The 18,774-nt window shown below is 38.4% G+C and overlaps 1 protein-coding gene across 1 annotated transcript in view; it reads left to right on the top strand.

Annotated features, from left to right (window-relative positions):
• Positions 1 to 18,427, top strand: part of LOC136872115 (uncharacterized) — a 53,245-nt gene extending 34,818 nt beyond the window's left edge. Inside the window, exons 5-6 of the mRNA XM_067145991.2 lie at positions 699 to 803; positions 18,185 to 18,427. Of these exons, the coding sequence (XP_067002092.2) occupies positions 699 to 803; positions 18,185 to 18,394 (315 nt within the window). The 3' untranslated portion in view covers positions 18,395 to 18,427. The remainder of the gene's footprint in view (positions 1 to 698; positions 804 to 18,184) is intronic.
• The last annotated feature ends 347 nt before the right edge of the window (positions 18,428 to 18,774 follow it).

The raw sequence follows: 18,774 nt of genomic DNA, 5'->3' as shown, positions 1-18,774 counted from the left end.
AAATTTTTCAGAAAGATGTCAAATATATACAAAACTTCCAAGAAAAAGGACGTATGATTGGTAGGGATCAAAACAACATAAACATATTATTATTATTATTATTATTATTATTATTATTATTATTATTATTATTATTATTATTATTATTATTATTATTATTAGCTGCCTCTGTGGATCCGTGGTAGAGTGTCGGCCTCCGGATCCCAAGATAGCGGGTTCGAACCCGGCAGAGGTAGTCGGATTTTTGAAGGGCGGAAAAAAGTCCATTCGACACTCCATGTCGTACGATGTCGGCATGTAAAAGATCTCTGGTGATACATTTGGTATTTACCCGACAAAATTAATTCAATCTCAGCCATAGACGCCCAAGAGAGATCTGGTTTACTCTAGGTCCGCTAGATGGCAGATAGAGTAAACCGGAACGTCGAAATTGACGAGCAGACAGCCAGATGGCGTCAAATCGAAATGTCTGCAAAACGGCAGCTGAGGCCATACGATTATTATTATTATTATTATTATTATTATTATTATTATTATTATTATTATTATTATTATTATTATTATTATTATTATTATTATTATTATTATTTCACGAAAGGTTTTCTTAAGTGAAGCTTACCTGAAGAAAATTTTCACGCATCTCCGCTAGTGGCAACATCCCAAAATATGGTTCATGAACAATGGTCTTTCTGTTTCAGGTCAAGCAATGCATGGAGAAAGCCGAAGAAGATACAACAGATAAAGTAGAAGTGTTCATTCGTACTTCTAAATGTGTGATGTGCAAGTCGTACTGCGTGGGCGCGGTAAGTAACTTGTTTTTGTATTAGGTGGATTGGGACAGTAGAATACGTCCACGATATACCCTGACTGTCGTGGAAGGAGTCTAAGGGGACTCTCAATTTTGGTGCGTGGATTGATGACCATGGGTCCCATAGAGAATCTGACATTGTTTACACTTACTTATGCCGGGTTCTTCGCTTTTTCCTATCTGACCTCCTTTGGTCAACTCTTGTTAACTTCCGACCTCCAGGTGAGGTCTGGGGAATCTTATTTTTCATGTCCTCCGTAGCCCTTCCATTTCTATTCTCCATATGATGTTCCCATTTCTATTTTTCTTTGAATAGGGTAACTTCAGAAAATAAACTCGCTTCTTATAAGCTATGGGAAGTCATTAGTTGGCACAAGGCACTGTTACATTAGAAAATTCATGAAAACGGTTTTGTTTTCTCGTGTCGATGAAACAAACTTACGGATAGGTAAAACATTAGATATTGATCAAAACTTAGGCAGATTGGCATTTCAGTTTTAGATTTTCACATTCAGCTTCCTTTTATTTTACAACAGTTATCATTTTGTACTGTATATTGGCACTACTCCTTAGGCATGGAGTCTCCAACTAGCTTGTCTATGATGTCCGAGAGCGTTTGAACGCTCGACAGTTGGCCGTAAGAAATTAGGAGGCAGGGCGGGATGGTAGAGGGGCCACCCATGGCCAGTTGAGGGATTCTACGAGATATGAGTCTACTGCACGTCCTAGTACTATCACCGCAGTCAGCTGTAGCTCTAAACAAGTGCGTTGATAGTGATGAACTACTGTTCTGTCAGTGGCATTCTAAATGTCAATGGAAGGCGAAAACGGAAGAGTTGACACTTCTGATAATAATAATAATAATAATAATAATAATAATAATAATAATAATAATAATAATAATCTGAGATGAACAGTGGTCGCTTGGTAGACCAAGGCCCATCAGGGCTGCAGTGCCGTGTGTTTGTATATTTTTTTTGTATTATATATACTAGCTGATGTACCCGTGCTTCGCTACGGAATTCTGCATTCAGTCAATCAATTAGTCACTACTGATCTGCATTTAGGGCAGTCGCCCAGGTGGCAGATTCCCTACCTGTTGTTTTCCTATCTTTTTCTTAAACGATTGCAAAGAAATTGGAAATTTATAAAACATCTCCCTTGGTTATTCCAATCCCTAACTCCCCTTGCCCTTCCTCCCCCCCCCCCCATTTGTCCTCTTGAATTCCAGCTTTATCTTCATATTGTGATCTTTCCTACTTTTAAAAACACCACTCAAACTTATTCGTCTACTGATGTCATTCCACGCCATATCTCCACTGACAGCTCGGATCATACCACTTAGTCGAGCAGCTCGTCTCCTTTCTCCCAAGTCTTCCCAGTCCAAATTTGCAACATTTTTGTAACGCTACTCTTTTGTCGGGAATCACCCAGAACAAATCGAGCTGCTTTTCTTTGGATTTTTCCAGTTCTTGAATCAAGTAATCCTGGTTAGGGTCCCATATGCTGAACCAATCTCTAGTTGGGGGTCCTACCAGAGACTTATATGTCCTCTCCTTTACATCCTTACTACAACCACTGAATACCCTCATAACAATATGCAGAGATATGTACCCTTTATTTACAATCATATTTATGTTATTACCCCAATGAAGATATTTCCATATATTAACACCTAGGTACTTACAGTGATCCCCATAAGGAACTTTCAACCCATCAACGTCGTAATTAAAACTGAGAGGACTTTTTCTATTTGTGAAACTCACAACCGGACATTTAACCCCGTTTATCATCATACCATTGCCTACTGTCCATCTCACAACATTATCGAGGTCACGTTGCAGTTGAAACTTATTTATTACTCTGTACAGAATAACATCATCTGCAAAAAGCCCTATCTCTGATTGCACTTCTTTACACATATCATCGATATATATAAGAAAACATAAAGGTCCAATAATATTGCCTTGAGGAACCCCCTCTTAATTATTACAGGGTCAGATAAAGCTTCGCCTACTCTAATTCTCAGATATATTTTCTTTAGAAATATAGCAACCCATTCAGTCGCTCTTTTATCTAGTCCAATTGCACTCTTTTTTTGGCAGTAGTCTCCCATGATCTACCCTATCAAATGCCTTAGAGAGGTCAATCGCGATGCAGTCCATTTGACCTCCTGAATGCAGGATATTTGCTATAATTTTCTGGAATCCTACAAGATGAGCTTCAGTGGAATAACATTCCCTAAGTACAAACTGCCTTCTATCAAGCCAGTTATTGATTTCGCAAATATGTCTAATACGTATAATCAGAAAGAATGCTTTCCCAAAGCTTGAATGCAATGCATATCAAACTGAATGGCCTGTCATTTTTAGCTTTATGTATTTCACCCTTTTCTTTATACACAGGAGCTACTATAGCAACTCTCCATTCATTTGGTATAGCTCCTTCATGCAAACAATAATCAAATAAGTACTTCAGATATGGTACTACCCCATCGCATTAGTAGTGTATACGTTGTGAATAAGGATTTGATAAATTGCATCGTTCTTACCGTTGCCGGAGAAACATGAAGGAAAGGTCACCATACATCGTTTTTCATGTGAAGACCATTTTTATGGTATTTTCATTGTATTGGCAGACCCTCTTGCCTAGTGCCAGTCACACCGAGCTCGATAGCTGCAGTCGCTTAAGTGCGGCCAGTATCCAGTATTCGGGAGATAGTAGGTTCGAACCCCACTGTCGGCAGCCCTGAAAACGGTTTTCCGTGGTTTCCCATTTTCACACCAGGCAAATGCAAGGCCACGGCCGCTTCCTTCCCACTCCTAGCCCTTCCCTGTCCCATCGTCGCCATAAAACCTATCTGTGTCGGTGCGACGTAAAGCAAGTAGCAAAAAAAAGTGCCAGTCACAATTGAGCGGGTATTTTTCATTATAATGACATAAAAATAACGATTAGCGAGTCAACAGAATCGAAGAAGAGAACAAAAGAAGACAATTCCCTTGGTCAATTCTAACTAAGGCAATGACGCCAGTCAGAATACAATACGAGTATTAACCGACATTCCAGTCGGTTAAAATCAATGTTCACATATGAAATGCTCGATCAAATTAAAACTGGCATAGTTTCTTACTTTTCACGAACAGTACTGTACTACGCTGCCGTTCAAACCATGCCAAGTTCGAGAGCTGGAATGACCCAGCGACAAACAGCGCTGAACACTGCTCTGTCGCTGTTCGTTAAGTGAGCAGCCTCCCCATTCCTATCACATAGCAGGGATATACTAGCTAGAATACTGTGGCGAACCAGTGTGTCGCATACCAGCAGTTATCAGTCCATGTATGAACCAGAGGAATGGCATACTAAAAATCTCCCCAGTTACTTCCCGCCAATATTTAGGCAGACTGGTCTAGTCTAGTAGCTAACTCCCTTAACTCACGTGGCACGCAGCCATCTATCGGCCATGAGCGGCAGCAGAAGAGCCAAAAGGCATCACAACAAACAATAGTCAATGTAATGTTATTGTTGATCAGTTTTATGGGTTTTCGATATTGTAGGCCTTCAGATTTAGTTTTCCTACTCTCTGATAGCCTATCAGGACATCTAATATAAAGGGAGTCCTCATTCCTCCTTACATGACTTCCTCTTGCCTTATTCTTCAAGTGACCATTCCTTCACGACGCTTTTGCTCATTTTGATAGTCATCTTCACAACTGTTCTGGTTTATATGGGTTGATGACCACGCGACTTTTAACCTTAAGACAATCACGACAGAAACCACCATCATTGCCAGTTAATACGACTGAACGACATTCCCATGTGAAATTTGTTCGGTGTTGATATGAACTAAACAACAAAAATCTAAATTCATCTGAGAATTAAATGTTAGGCCTTTCTCTAAACTATCATTTTACCCAATTATAGCCTAGACTGTAGTGCCTTATTCCCAAATTTATATACCGATTTTCACTCAATTCTGTTGAACCATTTTCTAGTAGCTCGGCGTTGATATGGACTACGCAAAAAAGTAGAAATCATGAATATCTCGGTTATCATAGCCGGTACGGTAAAACAATATCAGACATAAATTATTAACGAAAATTGTATTTGTTATAACTTTGGTTATGTAATATTTATCTATAGAACCACTAATAACATAGATATTTGAGAATTACATGATAGGTCTCCCTTAAACTACTATTTCACCCAGAGCGATTAAAGTGATTTATAGCCTAGCCCTATATTGTAGTCTCCGAATTAACGTGCCGATTTTCATTAAATTATCTTCAGCCACTTTCTCGTGATGCGCGTACGTACGTACATACATACATACTGAACCCTTTGGTCCACCCTGAAGGATACCTACCTTCCTTACCTATCAGCAAAATTTCATGAGATCTGTCTCTTGGGTCGTATCGGGTTCTTCGTCACTTGCTGAGGTAAAGGTAGGGTTCAGTAATCCTAATATATCTACTCAAATGAAAGGTCTTATTCATAAAATATCTGTATTTTTATTTAGGAAAAATTTACTGAAGAAACTAATAATTTGAAATCGATGTATAATTCAGACTCAATCTTGTCCACTTAACACCACAATCATTTTTGCACAGAGGGACCGAACGCTGGTTTGAGCCTTTAACATAACTGCCTGATGGACATTCTTACTAGAAACCATTGTCTCAATTATTAAATAAAGAAAGGAAAGTCTGGAGATCCTTAAATTCGGCTTCCATGTGAGACTACATGTACAACCATAATGATTCTTGATGGTCCACCCCTCGTAACACGAACTCTGGACTCTGGGTATATTAAGGCAGTCCAATCGGTGTGTGCCACACAGTGGTTATACGGCATGGACCCTTAATTGAATCGATGTGACCTGCGACTATGTCATGGACCGACCTCTAAACTTCTAATTTACTTTAAAGTCATTGTGAATGATGACCGCAAGGAAAATGATGCTACAGTGGCATATGGCTCTAATGTACGTCCCTGAGGTTGATGAGCCCATGACCATCCAAGTTTCTAAGCTGAAGGCTAAACACAATTAAGTTACATCGGTTGATGACCAAAGTTTCCACTTTACTAACCCCAGCACATTTACTGCTCAATCAATCAATCAATCAATCAATCAATCAAAGTCAAATAATGCAACAACAACAACGCTCACAATACTTTGTGGCAGTAAAATACCTTACCTTCGGATATGTCCCCTTAATCGTTACGTTAACATTTAAATATTCCCAGAAAAATAAACTATTTCCAGAATGCATCTCCAAGTTATTCGCTTGCTTTAAAGTTATTTCACAAATACGGCTCCACTGAATTTAATAATTAAATAAATTAAAAATGATTTAATGAAATGTTTATGAACAACAAAATCTGTCTTCACGGACGAATGGTTTCTTTCACAAGTCCCTACTCAACGTTTGACGCGGTTATATTCAATTCATGTTTAATGTTTATCATCTGGCATTATGTTGTAGCTGGATTTTTTACATCATTCGTTTCCAGTATTTTATCTTGTTTCATGATATCACACTTTAAATCTAACCTAACCCTAGCCATTATTAATACTTGGATAACCCTAGTAATCTAGTACAAACCAAAAGTAACTCGCCGTATAATGTAAGCCGATTATGATGTCATATCTTGTCATAACAGATCATAAAGTTTGTGCACCCTCACAAACAAAACAATCACTACCACAACTACATATTTTGGACAACCCTGAAATTGGCTAACCTCACTCATTATACTCTCAATTTAGGGTTTCAGATATACATTACGATCTCAAACAAATTCACAGTATCTAATAACCTACACGTTATTCCCAGATGAAAATTTCAACTAGATCCCGTAGTTAATGATATCCGCTGCCAAGAAATGCAATCTCATTTCAAAACGTAACTCTCTACACACCTTCCGTTATACAAAAACTGTCCGCTACCGATCAGCTGGCGGCTTGAGACACACGACTCTCCACGGTCTGTCAGTTTCAACATAAAACATATGTCATCGTCATGCATGACTGGCTTCAGAGAATGAACCCCTTTGACTTCGTAAAATGCGATATTCTGACCAAACAAATATGCAAATAGATTTTACTTTTAAATGTCCCACAATAATTGTACACGTCTCAAATTAATACTGGCGCGGATTCTCGTACTGTACTTTCCATCCCAAACATTATAAAATCTTCCTCGGGCTCCCACAAAGTCCCGGCTTCATCTACAGGCTTCAAATCACCTGATTCACAAATCCTATCTCAACTCATACGAAAAATCTAATCTCTGTTTCTCAAAATCGACTACTCTCACTAACAAAAGAACTGGAATAAAAATCCTTACTAGAATCCCCGACGCCTAATAACGCACAATACTTTAATAATGAACAACTTCACATATAATGATCTCGTATTTTAAAACTGGATTTTTCACGAAAATGACTGACAAATTTACTGTTATTATAGTCACTCAGACACGGTTTGAACGGACATAGAATACGTTACACTTCGTGACCAAATTCACCGATATACATTACTCAACACTACACTCAGCGCTTCCATCCGATTGAAAATGGGTAACCACGGATCCCTTTGCACCAATTCCATAAAATCCCAACTGAAAAATTTACGTCGAATAAACATCTTAATTTGACATCACAAAATATAAGCAATAAATACACGAAAAATGACGATCTACTTTGGACGTGATATCACTTCGAAACCCTCGTTAATAACTTTTTACAACATTACACGGCACTCGCAAGACTTCAAAAATTTATCCAAGCAGAAAATAAAACAGATGACCCTTTTCGTCATATTCTGACATTCACAAAAGAACATATGGGTGGCCAACTGCGTCATAAATACCCATTTCAAATACATGTAAGTTTGACATCATAAAACAAGATATAGTAGGCGGTAAGATGGCATGTCACCTACCTTATGTCACGCCAGCGTCCATCTTTGGGCTCACTTGCGATCCCTTTTCATTTAATTAGCCATTTTTACATTTTTGGCTTTACATGGCATTTTTATTTTTCTTGTTTCCTGGAAATAAAGCATAAAAAGAAATGCCCTTCACTAGTCGTTTTTGTTGATCGCACTCGACTGATAGTATTTATTACCCGCACACGAATTACTTTCTTTACCACACAAAAATTTATAAATATTACTTCGGTCTCTTGACCGTCCTTTTTATACAATTACTTCTGCTCGAAAAACTATCTCCACATGGAGTCAAGACCCCAGCCACATCGGCTAAAATCTGTTGGTTGGACTTAGTCTACTTGTCGATCGATTTACAGAGCACTTCAACCCTCTGTCTTCAGCCTCACGATACAAAATACAGGGGTTTCAACATGGCGTCCCTTCTATATTTATAGACATTACCGCCTCTCTCCAGGCATTTTCCCTTTGCCGCCAAGAAAATTTGCGTAACTTTTTCGACTTAAATGAACTGTATTTAAAAGAGTTTTTGATGTAACCACATACTTGCTACATTGCTAACAGTAGTGTTCCTGGACATTTAAAATTTATTCTTATTATATTAACTGGTTAAATGGACTCATTTGATAGGCACTATTTTTTGTCGACTTAGCGTGGGTAAGCTAGACACGCGCGTCCATCTGAAATAATCCACAGAAATGGCTTAGCAGTCTCAAATCCGTCTTACTAAAGACCAATTGACTTTTTTTGCTATTTGCTTTACGCCGCACCGACACAGATAGGTCTTATGGCGACGATGGGATAGGAAAGGCCTAGGAATTGGAAGGAAGCGGCCGTGGCCTTAATTAAGGTACAGCCCCGGCATTTACCTGGTGTGAAAATGGGAAACCACGGAAAACCATCTTCAGGGCTGCCGACAGTGGGGCTCGAACCCACTATCTCCCGATTACTGGACACTGGCCGCACTGAAGCGACTGCAGCTATCGAGCTCGGTACCAATTGTCTTATAGATAAATACAGGACCCTCATTATATTGCATTCACCACTAATTCTTTCATTTAATTATATTTATCCAACATAAACTTTCTTCTCTATCCTTCCACTGCCGACACGTGCGGATGACGTCACATCTCAGAGCGTGGGACGGAAAGTAGCTACCTCCTTGCCACGTGTCACTCCCGTGATATCAAGAAATGTTCAAGCTCCTCATCACAATTGACATGGGGCCTCATGTAGTAACTATCATACTTAAAATTCTTAGGGCACAAAGGTCATGGGTTCAATACAAACAGACAGACATGATGGAAAATTAAAAACTTTGTTTTCTTCTTTCGGTGGACATGACCGATACAGAAATATCGTTATTTTTTAATACTGAGCAATGTACAGACAAAACACTTATTTTATGTATATAATATAATAACATATTTCTTCCTCTTATTATTATTACTACTACTACTAGGCCGCTACCTCCTACGTTTCGATAGGGAACTAGCTTGTTTGTAATAAGAACAAGAAAAGGAATATATGATTAACCTCTATCAGTCAAGGGACCTCTTACATCTAAGAACGTTAAGATGACAGCGAACTGTGCCCACTTTCAAGCCCATAACTTTGTGCTCAAGATGCGAGGAAGCTATGAAATAATTCACTCTATAGAGTCACCAAAACTAACCTTCAATATAGATTAAGAACATACTTCATGTTTCAACCATTCCTCCACAGATATGGTTCGATTTTCTTGAAAAACATCCTCCTAATCGACCGAGATGTGTGGTCAGACTGGTGCTGTGGAGTGAAGGGAGAAATGGCTGTGAATGTAGAGGGGTATTTGCCTGGTCTCGATTATCTCCTGGTTCAGTATCAAACCAAAAGTTTCCGGTAACGATTACCACAAACACGGACGGGATTAATAATACGGAAGTGGAATCCTGTGTTGGCAGCATTTAGTTTTCCGCAGTGAGTAAATACGTGAAATGGGAGTAAAATAATAATTCAATAATTCATCAAACTAGCTGTAATTAGCCATTGCTCATATCAATAAATCAATCAATCAATCAATCAATCAAGCAATCGATTAATCAATCGGTCACTACTGATCTGCATTTAGGGCAGTTGCCCAGGTAGCAGACTCCGTATCTGTTGTTTTCCTAGCCTTTTTCTTAAATGATTGCAAAGAAATTGGAAATGTATTGAACATCTCCTTTGGTAAGTTATACCAATCCCTAACTCCCCTTCCAATAAACGAATATTTGCCCCCATTTTGTCCTCTTGAATTCCAGCTTCATCTTCATAGTGTTATCTTTCCCACTTTTAAAGACACCACTCAAATTTATTCGTCTACTGATGTCATTCCACGCCATCTCTCCACTGACAGCTCGGAACATACCACTTAGTCGAGCAGCTCGTCTCCTTTCTCCAAAGTTTTTCCAGCCCAAACTTTGCAACATTTTTGTAACGCTACTCTTTTGTCGGAAATCACCTAGAACAGATCGAGCTGCTTTTCTTTGTTTTATTTTTTCAGTTCTTGAGTCAAGTAATCCTACTGAGGATCCCATACACTGGAACCATACTCTAGTTGCGATCTTACCAGAGACTTATATGCCCTCTCCTTTACATCCATACTACAACCCATAAATACCTTCATAACCATGTGCAGAGATCTGCACCCTTTATTTACAATCATATTTATGTGATTTCCCCAATGAAGATCTTTCCTAATATACACCTAGGTACGGTACTTATACAATGATCCTCAAAAGGAACTTTCTCCCCATTAAGGCAGTAATTAAAACTGAGAGGACTTTTCCTATTTGTGAAACTCACAACCTAACTTTTAACCTCGTTTATCACCATACCATTGTCTGCTGTCCATCTCACAACATTGTCGAGTTACCTTTGATAGCAAGAAATGTTATTGTATACAGTACCTCTACTAAGATCCTCCGTGACTGAGGCGACAGCGCACCTGCCTCTCACCGCTGGGTTCCGTAGTCTAAATCCCGTCACACCATGTGAGATTTGTGCTGGACAAGGTGGAGGCAGAATAGGTTTTCTCCGGGTACTCCGGTTTTCCCTGTCATCTTTCATTCTAGCAATATTCTCCAGTACAATTTCATTTCATCTGTCAGTCATTAATCATTGTCCCAGTGAAGCGCAGTCCCAATGCAGCTGGCACAATTCCTATCCTCGCCTTTAGATGGGAGCTTCATTCATTTCATCCCTGACCCGGTCGAATGACTGGAAATAGGCTGTGTATTTTCATACTACCTTTGTTCTCAAATGCAGTATTTTGGTAGCATAAATATTAATGGAGATATTGTCTGAGATTTAATTCCCCTTAACTGCACTCACCTTTCATTAATGAACTTAATTACAGTCTAGAATTCAGGTTATGACCGTCTGCAGAAAGCTTCTTTTCTCTAGGTTAGGGGCGGCTGCATTAAAACCTGGGAGATAGGTAAAAAATGCCTTTGGATGTGGCGAGCCTCGAGTAATAATAGCCTATAATCAGGTACCGAGTTTTAAATAATTATGATCATCAGTCTGTTTATAGCTAGAAACACATAAAATAGTTAATATCTCAGTCATCGTTCGTCGTACCAGTACAGAAAATAGCACAAGACAAAGAAAGACACAATTATTATTTTATCGATTCTTCAAAGTATTAATAGAGATATTTGAGACCTAAGCTACCTGTCCTGCTCATACTAGAAAATAATTCACAGCCTAAAAGCCAAACCACCCACACCGTATGTTCATAAACAGTGCTATAATAGACGAAGCGGTGTGGACAGGACGGCTGCGATCGACGTGACATCTTGCGGTGAACTTTTCTTGTCTTCTGCTGTGTAATGGCGGAAAGGGGTGGGTATTTGAACAGCTGTTTTTAGTCATGTACTGGTAAAACTCACCGTGATAAAGACGTGTAATCACATATTTCCTTAATGTATACAACACAAATTATGTACGGTAATAAAATGTTATTAAAATCGTGTTCGGAACACGTGATTGTACAAAATATATTGTTTTTAGGCCTACCTCCTTTTTATTTAGTGCATGTATTTTGTGTGAGGGAAGGAGATTAGGTAAATGGGATAGAATTAATGCTACTTTCTTTGTACCAATAGAATATTTCATAACGTTCATTGAAATCGGCATACTGTACAGGAAAACGTCAATGTAGGCTATACAGTATCTATAGTATTTAATAATATTTATTAAAATCAGAACAATGTACAGAAACACGTCCATGTAAGCTAGATGTACAGTATTTAATAACAATGAAATATTCACACTGCAGGAAAATACCTCCTGTGGGTGAGGGCGGTAGAACGAACACGCACGATATATCCTGCCTGTCATAAGGGGCCACTAAAATGGGCGCCAGTGGCTCTTAACTTGAAAGCGTGGGCTAGCGACCACGGGTCCCTTAGCCAAATACTGGCATTGCTTCCACTCACTTGTGCCAGGCTAACGTACTTTCTTTAAAATTTTCTTTACAAGTTGCTTTACGGCGCACCGACACAGATAAGTCTTATGGCCACGATGGGATAGGAAAGGTCTAGGAGCGGGAAGGAAGCGACTGTGGCCTTAATTAAGGTACATTTGCCTGGCGTGAAAGTGGAAAACCATCTTCAGGGCTGCCTACAGTGGGTTTCGAATCCACTATCTTCCGAATAATGAATACTGGCCTACTTAAGCGACTGCAGCTACCGAGCTCGGTCTCTATCATATCTGACCTCCCTCGGTCAACTCTTGTTCTTTTGCAATCCGGACGGTATTAAGTTCACGTCCTTCGTGACCCGTGTCTTTCTTTGGGCGATGCCTTCATTTTTCGAAGTGTCGGATCCCTTCCATGATTTTCCTCTGATTAGTGTTAGTAGAGGATACCTGTCTAGTTATCTTCCTCTTAAAACAATAATCACAACCATCACCTGTGAAAAGAAATGTCACTGTTGGCTATATGAATAATGTTGAATAACACCCATTGAAAACAGTACATTGTACTGAAAAGTCAATGTAGGTTATGTGTACAGTATTGAATAACATCCGTTGAAATCAATAGGTCTACATTGTACTGAAAAAGTCAATGTAGCTTATGTGTACAGTATTGAATAACATCCATTGAAATGAATAGGTCTACATTGTACTGAAAAAGTCAATGTAGGTTATGTGTACAGTATTGAATAACATCCATTGAAATCAGTACATTGTACTGAAAAAGTTAATGTAGGTTATGTGTACAGTATTGAATAACATCCATTGATATGAATAGGTCTACATTGTACTGAAAAAGTCAATGTAGCTTATGTGTACAGTATTGAATAACATCCATTGAAATGAATAGGTCTACATTGTACTGAAAAAGTCAATGTAGGTTATGTGTACAGTATTGAATACCATCCATTGAAATCAGTACATTGTACTGAAAAAGTTAATGTAGGTTATGTGTACAGTATTTAATAACATCCATTGAAATGAATAGGTCTACATTGTACTGAAAAAGTCAATGTAGGTTATGTGTACAGTATTTAATAACATCCATTGAAATCAGTACATTGTACTGAAAAAGTCAATGTAGCTTATGTGTACAGTATTGAATAATATCCATTGAAATGAATAGGTCTACATTGTACTGAAAAAGTCAATGTAGGTTATGTGTACAGTATTGAATAACATCCATTGAAATCAGTACATTGTACTGAAAAAGTCAATGTAGGTTATGTGTACAGTATTGAATAACATTCATTGAAATCAGTACATTGTACTGAAAAAGTCAATGTAGGTTATGTGTACAGTATTGAATAACATTCATTGACATCAGTACATTGTACTGAAAAAGTCAATGTAGGTTATATGTACAGCATTGAATAACATCAATTGAAATGAAATGGCGTATGTCTTTAGTGCCGGGAATGTCCGAAGACATGTTCGGCTCGCCAGGGGCAGGTCTTTTGATTTGTCTCCCGTAGGCAACCTGCGCTTCCTTTTGAGGATGAAATGATGATGAAGACGACACATACCCCCAACCCCCGTGCCAGCGAAATTAACCAATGGCGGTTAAAATTCCCGACCCTTCCGGGAATCGAACCCGGGACCCGTGTGACAAAAGGCCAGCACGCTAACCATTTATCCATGGAGCCAGACATAACATTCATTGAAATCAATACATTAGATGTTATACAACAAGCATCATAATCAGAAATCACCCCACTGTACAGGGAATTGTAAATGGAGTCTGTATGTATAGTATTTAATAACACTCATTGTTGCGGCTTTTGTGTTGGTACTCGCCTGCCTCATTTCATTTGTTACAGCTGGCAATGTTTTATCAAACACATTAGAGACAATACGCGACACTGAGCGAGATATCGAGGGACAGCTATTGGAGCTCACTCTAGCGGATAGACCTGAACGGTACTGATTCTGTCATAAGAGCACGTGTATTTTTGTGTGAAGTTTTTGGTGTTATTTATGCGTTTTCAGTGAGTTGACATAATTAAATAGTAGCGTGTGTCATTCCTTGATATCTCCTCTCAACATGAGGGGAAAGATATGTGCTGTGTTTGGCTGCAGTAATTACGAAGTAGAGAAAAATACGCGGTCGTTCTTCAGGTTCCCTCGTGACAAGAAAATGTAAGAAATATTGTGTTTGCATATATATTCTTCCATTGACAGAGATTTTTATAGTACTGCATAATCTTCTGACCTGCTCGATCCATGTTTTAACGGGCTTAAAATATAATACGCATATTTTATTGTATAGTGCAGCAGTTAACCTTCAATACCGATGTGTTGTTGTAGGTGTGATCTTTGAGTTTTGAAATGTCACAGAAGCGATTTGGATCAAGTGTACAAGAAAGAAGGGACGTTACGCTTGTATAAGAATTATAAGATCTGTTCAGATCATTTCCAGGCCAGCGACTTTAAAAATCCTCGACTGTACAGCCAAGGGTATGTTACATTTTTACTCTAATTGTACGTAAATATTCCTCAAAGCATCACTATCAACAACATTTTCAAACTTTTCTTTCTTTTATCCCTCTTCTCAGATTAAAGCCGGGATTTTATAGATTTTCTTTCTGTTAGTAGGCTTCATGTTAAGAGGAAAATTGTCCAGCTATTAAATGTTAATTCATTGCATCATATGTGTAAGGAATGTGCCGATATTTTATTGACAAATGTCTTAATGTGATGATACAATGTTTTTAAATGAGGAAAAAAGACAAATCCAACCGTAAGATTTCAGGCAGGTGTGCTAAAGCTAAAAAAGTAATGCATAAATGAAAGATCAAACCATTTCACAGCAGTCCATTTCACACCTTGTTTATATGTCTAATTTCAGTCTTTGAATAATAACCTTTTAAATAATTCTTCATTCATTTATCCAGAATTGCTTTAGCAACTTCGAAGTTAATATCTCACTACCACTTTCTTTCTAGACGTGATTTATTTATCCATTTCCGTATATACATTTCCATTGATATTTGAATTTAGCGCGATTTGTTCAGGTCAAGTCACTAGGAGCGCCACCGTCGAATTGTCTCCCATTTTAGCAAGGCGAAATCCGTAAGTGTCGTGTATTGTCTCCACTGTATTTGGTTTTATACTGACACCGAACATGGCGACCGGCAGCAGTACACAGATTTTGGCGTGCCTCTTAATCTTGGTGTACATAATGTGTAAATATACAGTGTTTATTCATGTGAAATAAATGTTTGAATCACCTTCTGAGTGATGTGTGTATGTCTGCTCGTTTGGGGCAGTCTGGTTCTCCATCTGACTTGTTTCAAAATTGTAGCCTATTTGTTCGCCTATGGAACTGAACTTTGTTATGTGCGACCGATATGTTGTTTCGTCGTTCGCAACACTCACTGAAATCAATACATTAATTGAAATCACCACATTGTACAGGAAGTTATCAATGTAGTCTACCACAAGTGAGTGGAAGCAATGCCAGGATTCGGCTAAAGGCCCCGTGGTCGCCACTCAGGCACCCAAGTTAAAAGTCACTGCCGCCTTTTTAGCGGCCTCTTATGACAGGCAGGAGATACCGTGCGTGTTCATTCTACCGCCCCCACCCACAGGGGGTATTTTCCTGCGGTGTGATTATTTCAATGAATATTATTAAATACTGTATATCTATCTTAAATTGACGTGTTTCTGTGCAGTGTGCTGATGTCAATGAATTCCGGCTCCACGGTTAAATGATTAGCGTGTTGGTCTTTGGTCACAGGGCTCCCGGGTTCGATTCCCGGCCGGGTTGGGGATTTTAACCTTCATTGGTTAATTCCGATGGTTCGGGGTGTGGGTGTGTGTGTGCCATCTTGAGTATTAGAATTCATGATAGGTAGGGCTCCATCCTCACAGACGCGCAGGTCGCCTATCAGGCGTCATATCGAAAGACCTGTACCAGACCCTTTGTTTATTTGTTTCAGTGAATTGTATTATTAAATAATGTACATCTAGCTTACATGGACGTGTTTCTGTACATTGTTCTGATTTTAATAAATGTTATTAAATACCGTACTATAGATACTGTATAGTCTACATTGACTTTTTCTGTACAGTATGTCGATTTCAACGAGTGTTATTAAATATTCTATTGGTACAAAGAAAGTAACATTAGTTCTATCCCATTTACATAATCTCTTTCCCTCACACAAAATCAAACAGAGTAGAGAGAATACGCGACACTTTGCGAGATATCGAGGGACTGCGATTAGAGCTCTGTCTAGCGGAGTGACCTGGAGTTACTCATTCTGTCATAAGAGCACGTATATTTGTTTGTGAAGTTATTGGCGTTATTTATGCGTTTGCATTAAGTTGAGATACGTAAATATTAGCGTGTGTCATTCCTTTATATCTCCTGTTAATATGAGTGGAATGATATGTGCTGCGTTTGGCTGCAATAACTACGAAGTGCAGAAGGATTCGCGGTCTTTCTTCCGTTTCCCTCGTGACAAGAAAATGTAAGTAAATACTGTGTTTGCATATATATTCTTCCAGTTACAAAGATACTTTTATAGTACTTCCTAAACTGACCTGCGCGACCTATATTTTAACTGGCTTAAAATATAACAAGCTTTTTATTGTATTAGTGCAGCAGTTAACCTTCAATACCGATGTGTTGTTGTAGGTGTGATCTGTCGGTTTTGATTTAATTCAGGAAAATCCATATGCATATGTGTGTGGCTCGTTGTGTTCCAAGTCACCCCATTTGGAATGCCGTAGTGCGTTGTCAAGCACTGAAGAAAATATGGGTGATTTTAAAAAATGTACATACTTTTGTTGAAACAATATGATGATGCAAATTTGCTTTACCCTAATATAATGGCAAGTATTGCTTATAGGGAAATTTTGAATGTTTTTGCGGCTAAATTTATAGATTTTCTTTCTTTTAGTAGGCTTCAAGTTGAAAGGAAAATTGTCCAGCTCTTAAATGTAAATTCATTTAATCATGTGTGTAAGGAATGTACCGATATTTTTATTGACAAGTGTTCTAATGTGATGATACAATCCTTTTAATGAGAAAAAAGACAAATCTAACCGTGGAAGTTCAGGCAGGTGTCCTAAAGCTAAAAAATGAATGCACAAATGAAAGATCAAGCCCTTTCACAGCAGTCCATTTCACGTCTTGATTATATGTCTAATTTCAGTCTTTAAATAATAACCTGTTTAATAATTCTTCATTCATTTACCCAGAATTGCTTTAGCGAATTTGAAGCTAATATTTTAGTAACACTTTCTTTCTAGACGTAATTTATTTTTCCGTTTCCGTACATACATTTCCATTGATATTGAAATTTAGCGCGAATTTCCAGGTCACGCCACTTGGAGCGCCACTTGTGAATTGTCTCCCATTTTAACAAGGCTAAATCCGGAAGTGTCGTGTATTGTCTCTACTGTATTTGACAAAATATATGCACTAATTAAAAAGGAGGTAGGTCTATAAACAATATATTTTGTACAATCAAGTGTTCTGAACACAATTTCAATAAAATGTTATTACCGCACGTAATTTAGACCAATTTTGTTGTATAAATTAAGGAAATATGTGATTACACGTCTTTATCACGGTGAGTTTTACAAGGACACAACTAGAAAACAGCTGTTCAAAGACACGTCCCTTTCCGCCATTACACACCCGAAGACAAGAAAAGTTCACCGCAAGATGTCTCGTCGATCGCAGCAGTCCTGTCCACACCGCTTCGTCTACAGTACACACATCATGTGGTGAGGACTGGTCCTGGCGGAAGGGTGGGAGAGTAGGCAGCTCCCAACTATCTGCGTGGTCAATTCTCGCGCAGGACCTTTCCAAGAAAATCAACTATAGCAGTCTTCTATAGACCATTATACCTCTCAGTGGACCATACAGTGTTGTTTTAATCATCTGAGCCTATATTTTGTTGTTTATGTTGCAGAAATTTGCAGAACCATTTGAATTCGGACCCAAGAAGATCAGCCTATCGGTTACAGACGATGACACATTGGTGGTTTCTACAATGCCCTACGGTTTCGGAAGTGACAGGATGTGCTACAGTGACCCTTACGGGGGCGTATTTGAAACAAGTCGTCCCCGCATGCGCAGTGTACCGGACTGTGACTGTGAGAAGCCAGCCAATGAAGTTTGATGCCATTAAATAAATAAATATTACAGAGCAATATTTCGAATTCTATTTATTTCATTTAAGCCTCACATTTATCCCCAACAACATTGTATGTAGCTATGTGAGACATCATAATTATGTAAAACATCATGCATCATCAGCAGTGCCCTGATTTTGATAACCCCAAAATGTTTCAATATGACCTATAAAATGACTGCTAATATCCCATAAAATGATCCGAAAACTTAAAAAATGGCCTAAAAATGTGTATGAAACTGGCATAATTTCATTACACACAAAATTCAAACAGACCGTAATTTTTGTTGAATGATTTTAATAGGAACCAAATATATTTTAATTATTATTTGAAAAATATGAATTATTTGCACACAAATACTGGTTAT

The sequence above is a fragment of the Anabrus simplex genome, chromosome 1, assembly GCF_040414725.1.
Source record: "Anabrus simplex isolate iqAnaSimp1 chromosome 1, ASM4041472v1, whole genome shotgun sequence".
Taxonomy (NCBI): domain Eukaryota; kingdom Metazoa; phylum Arthropoda; class Insecta; order Orthoptera; family Tettigoniidae; genus Anabrus; species Anabrus simplex.
The sequence above is the reverse complement of the archived record's forward strand: the minus strand, read 5'-3'. Positions and strand labels throughout refer to the sequence as shown.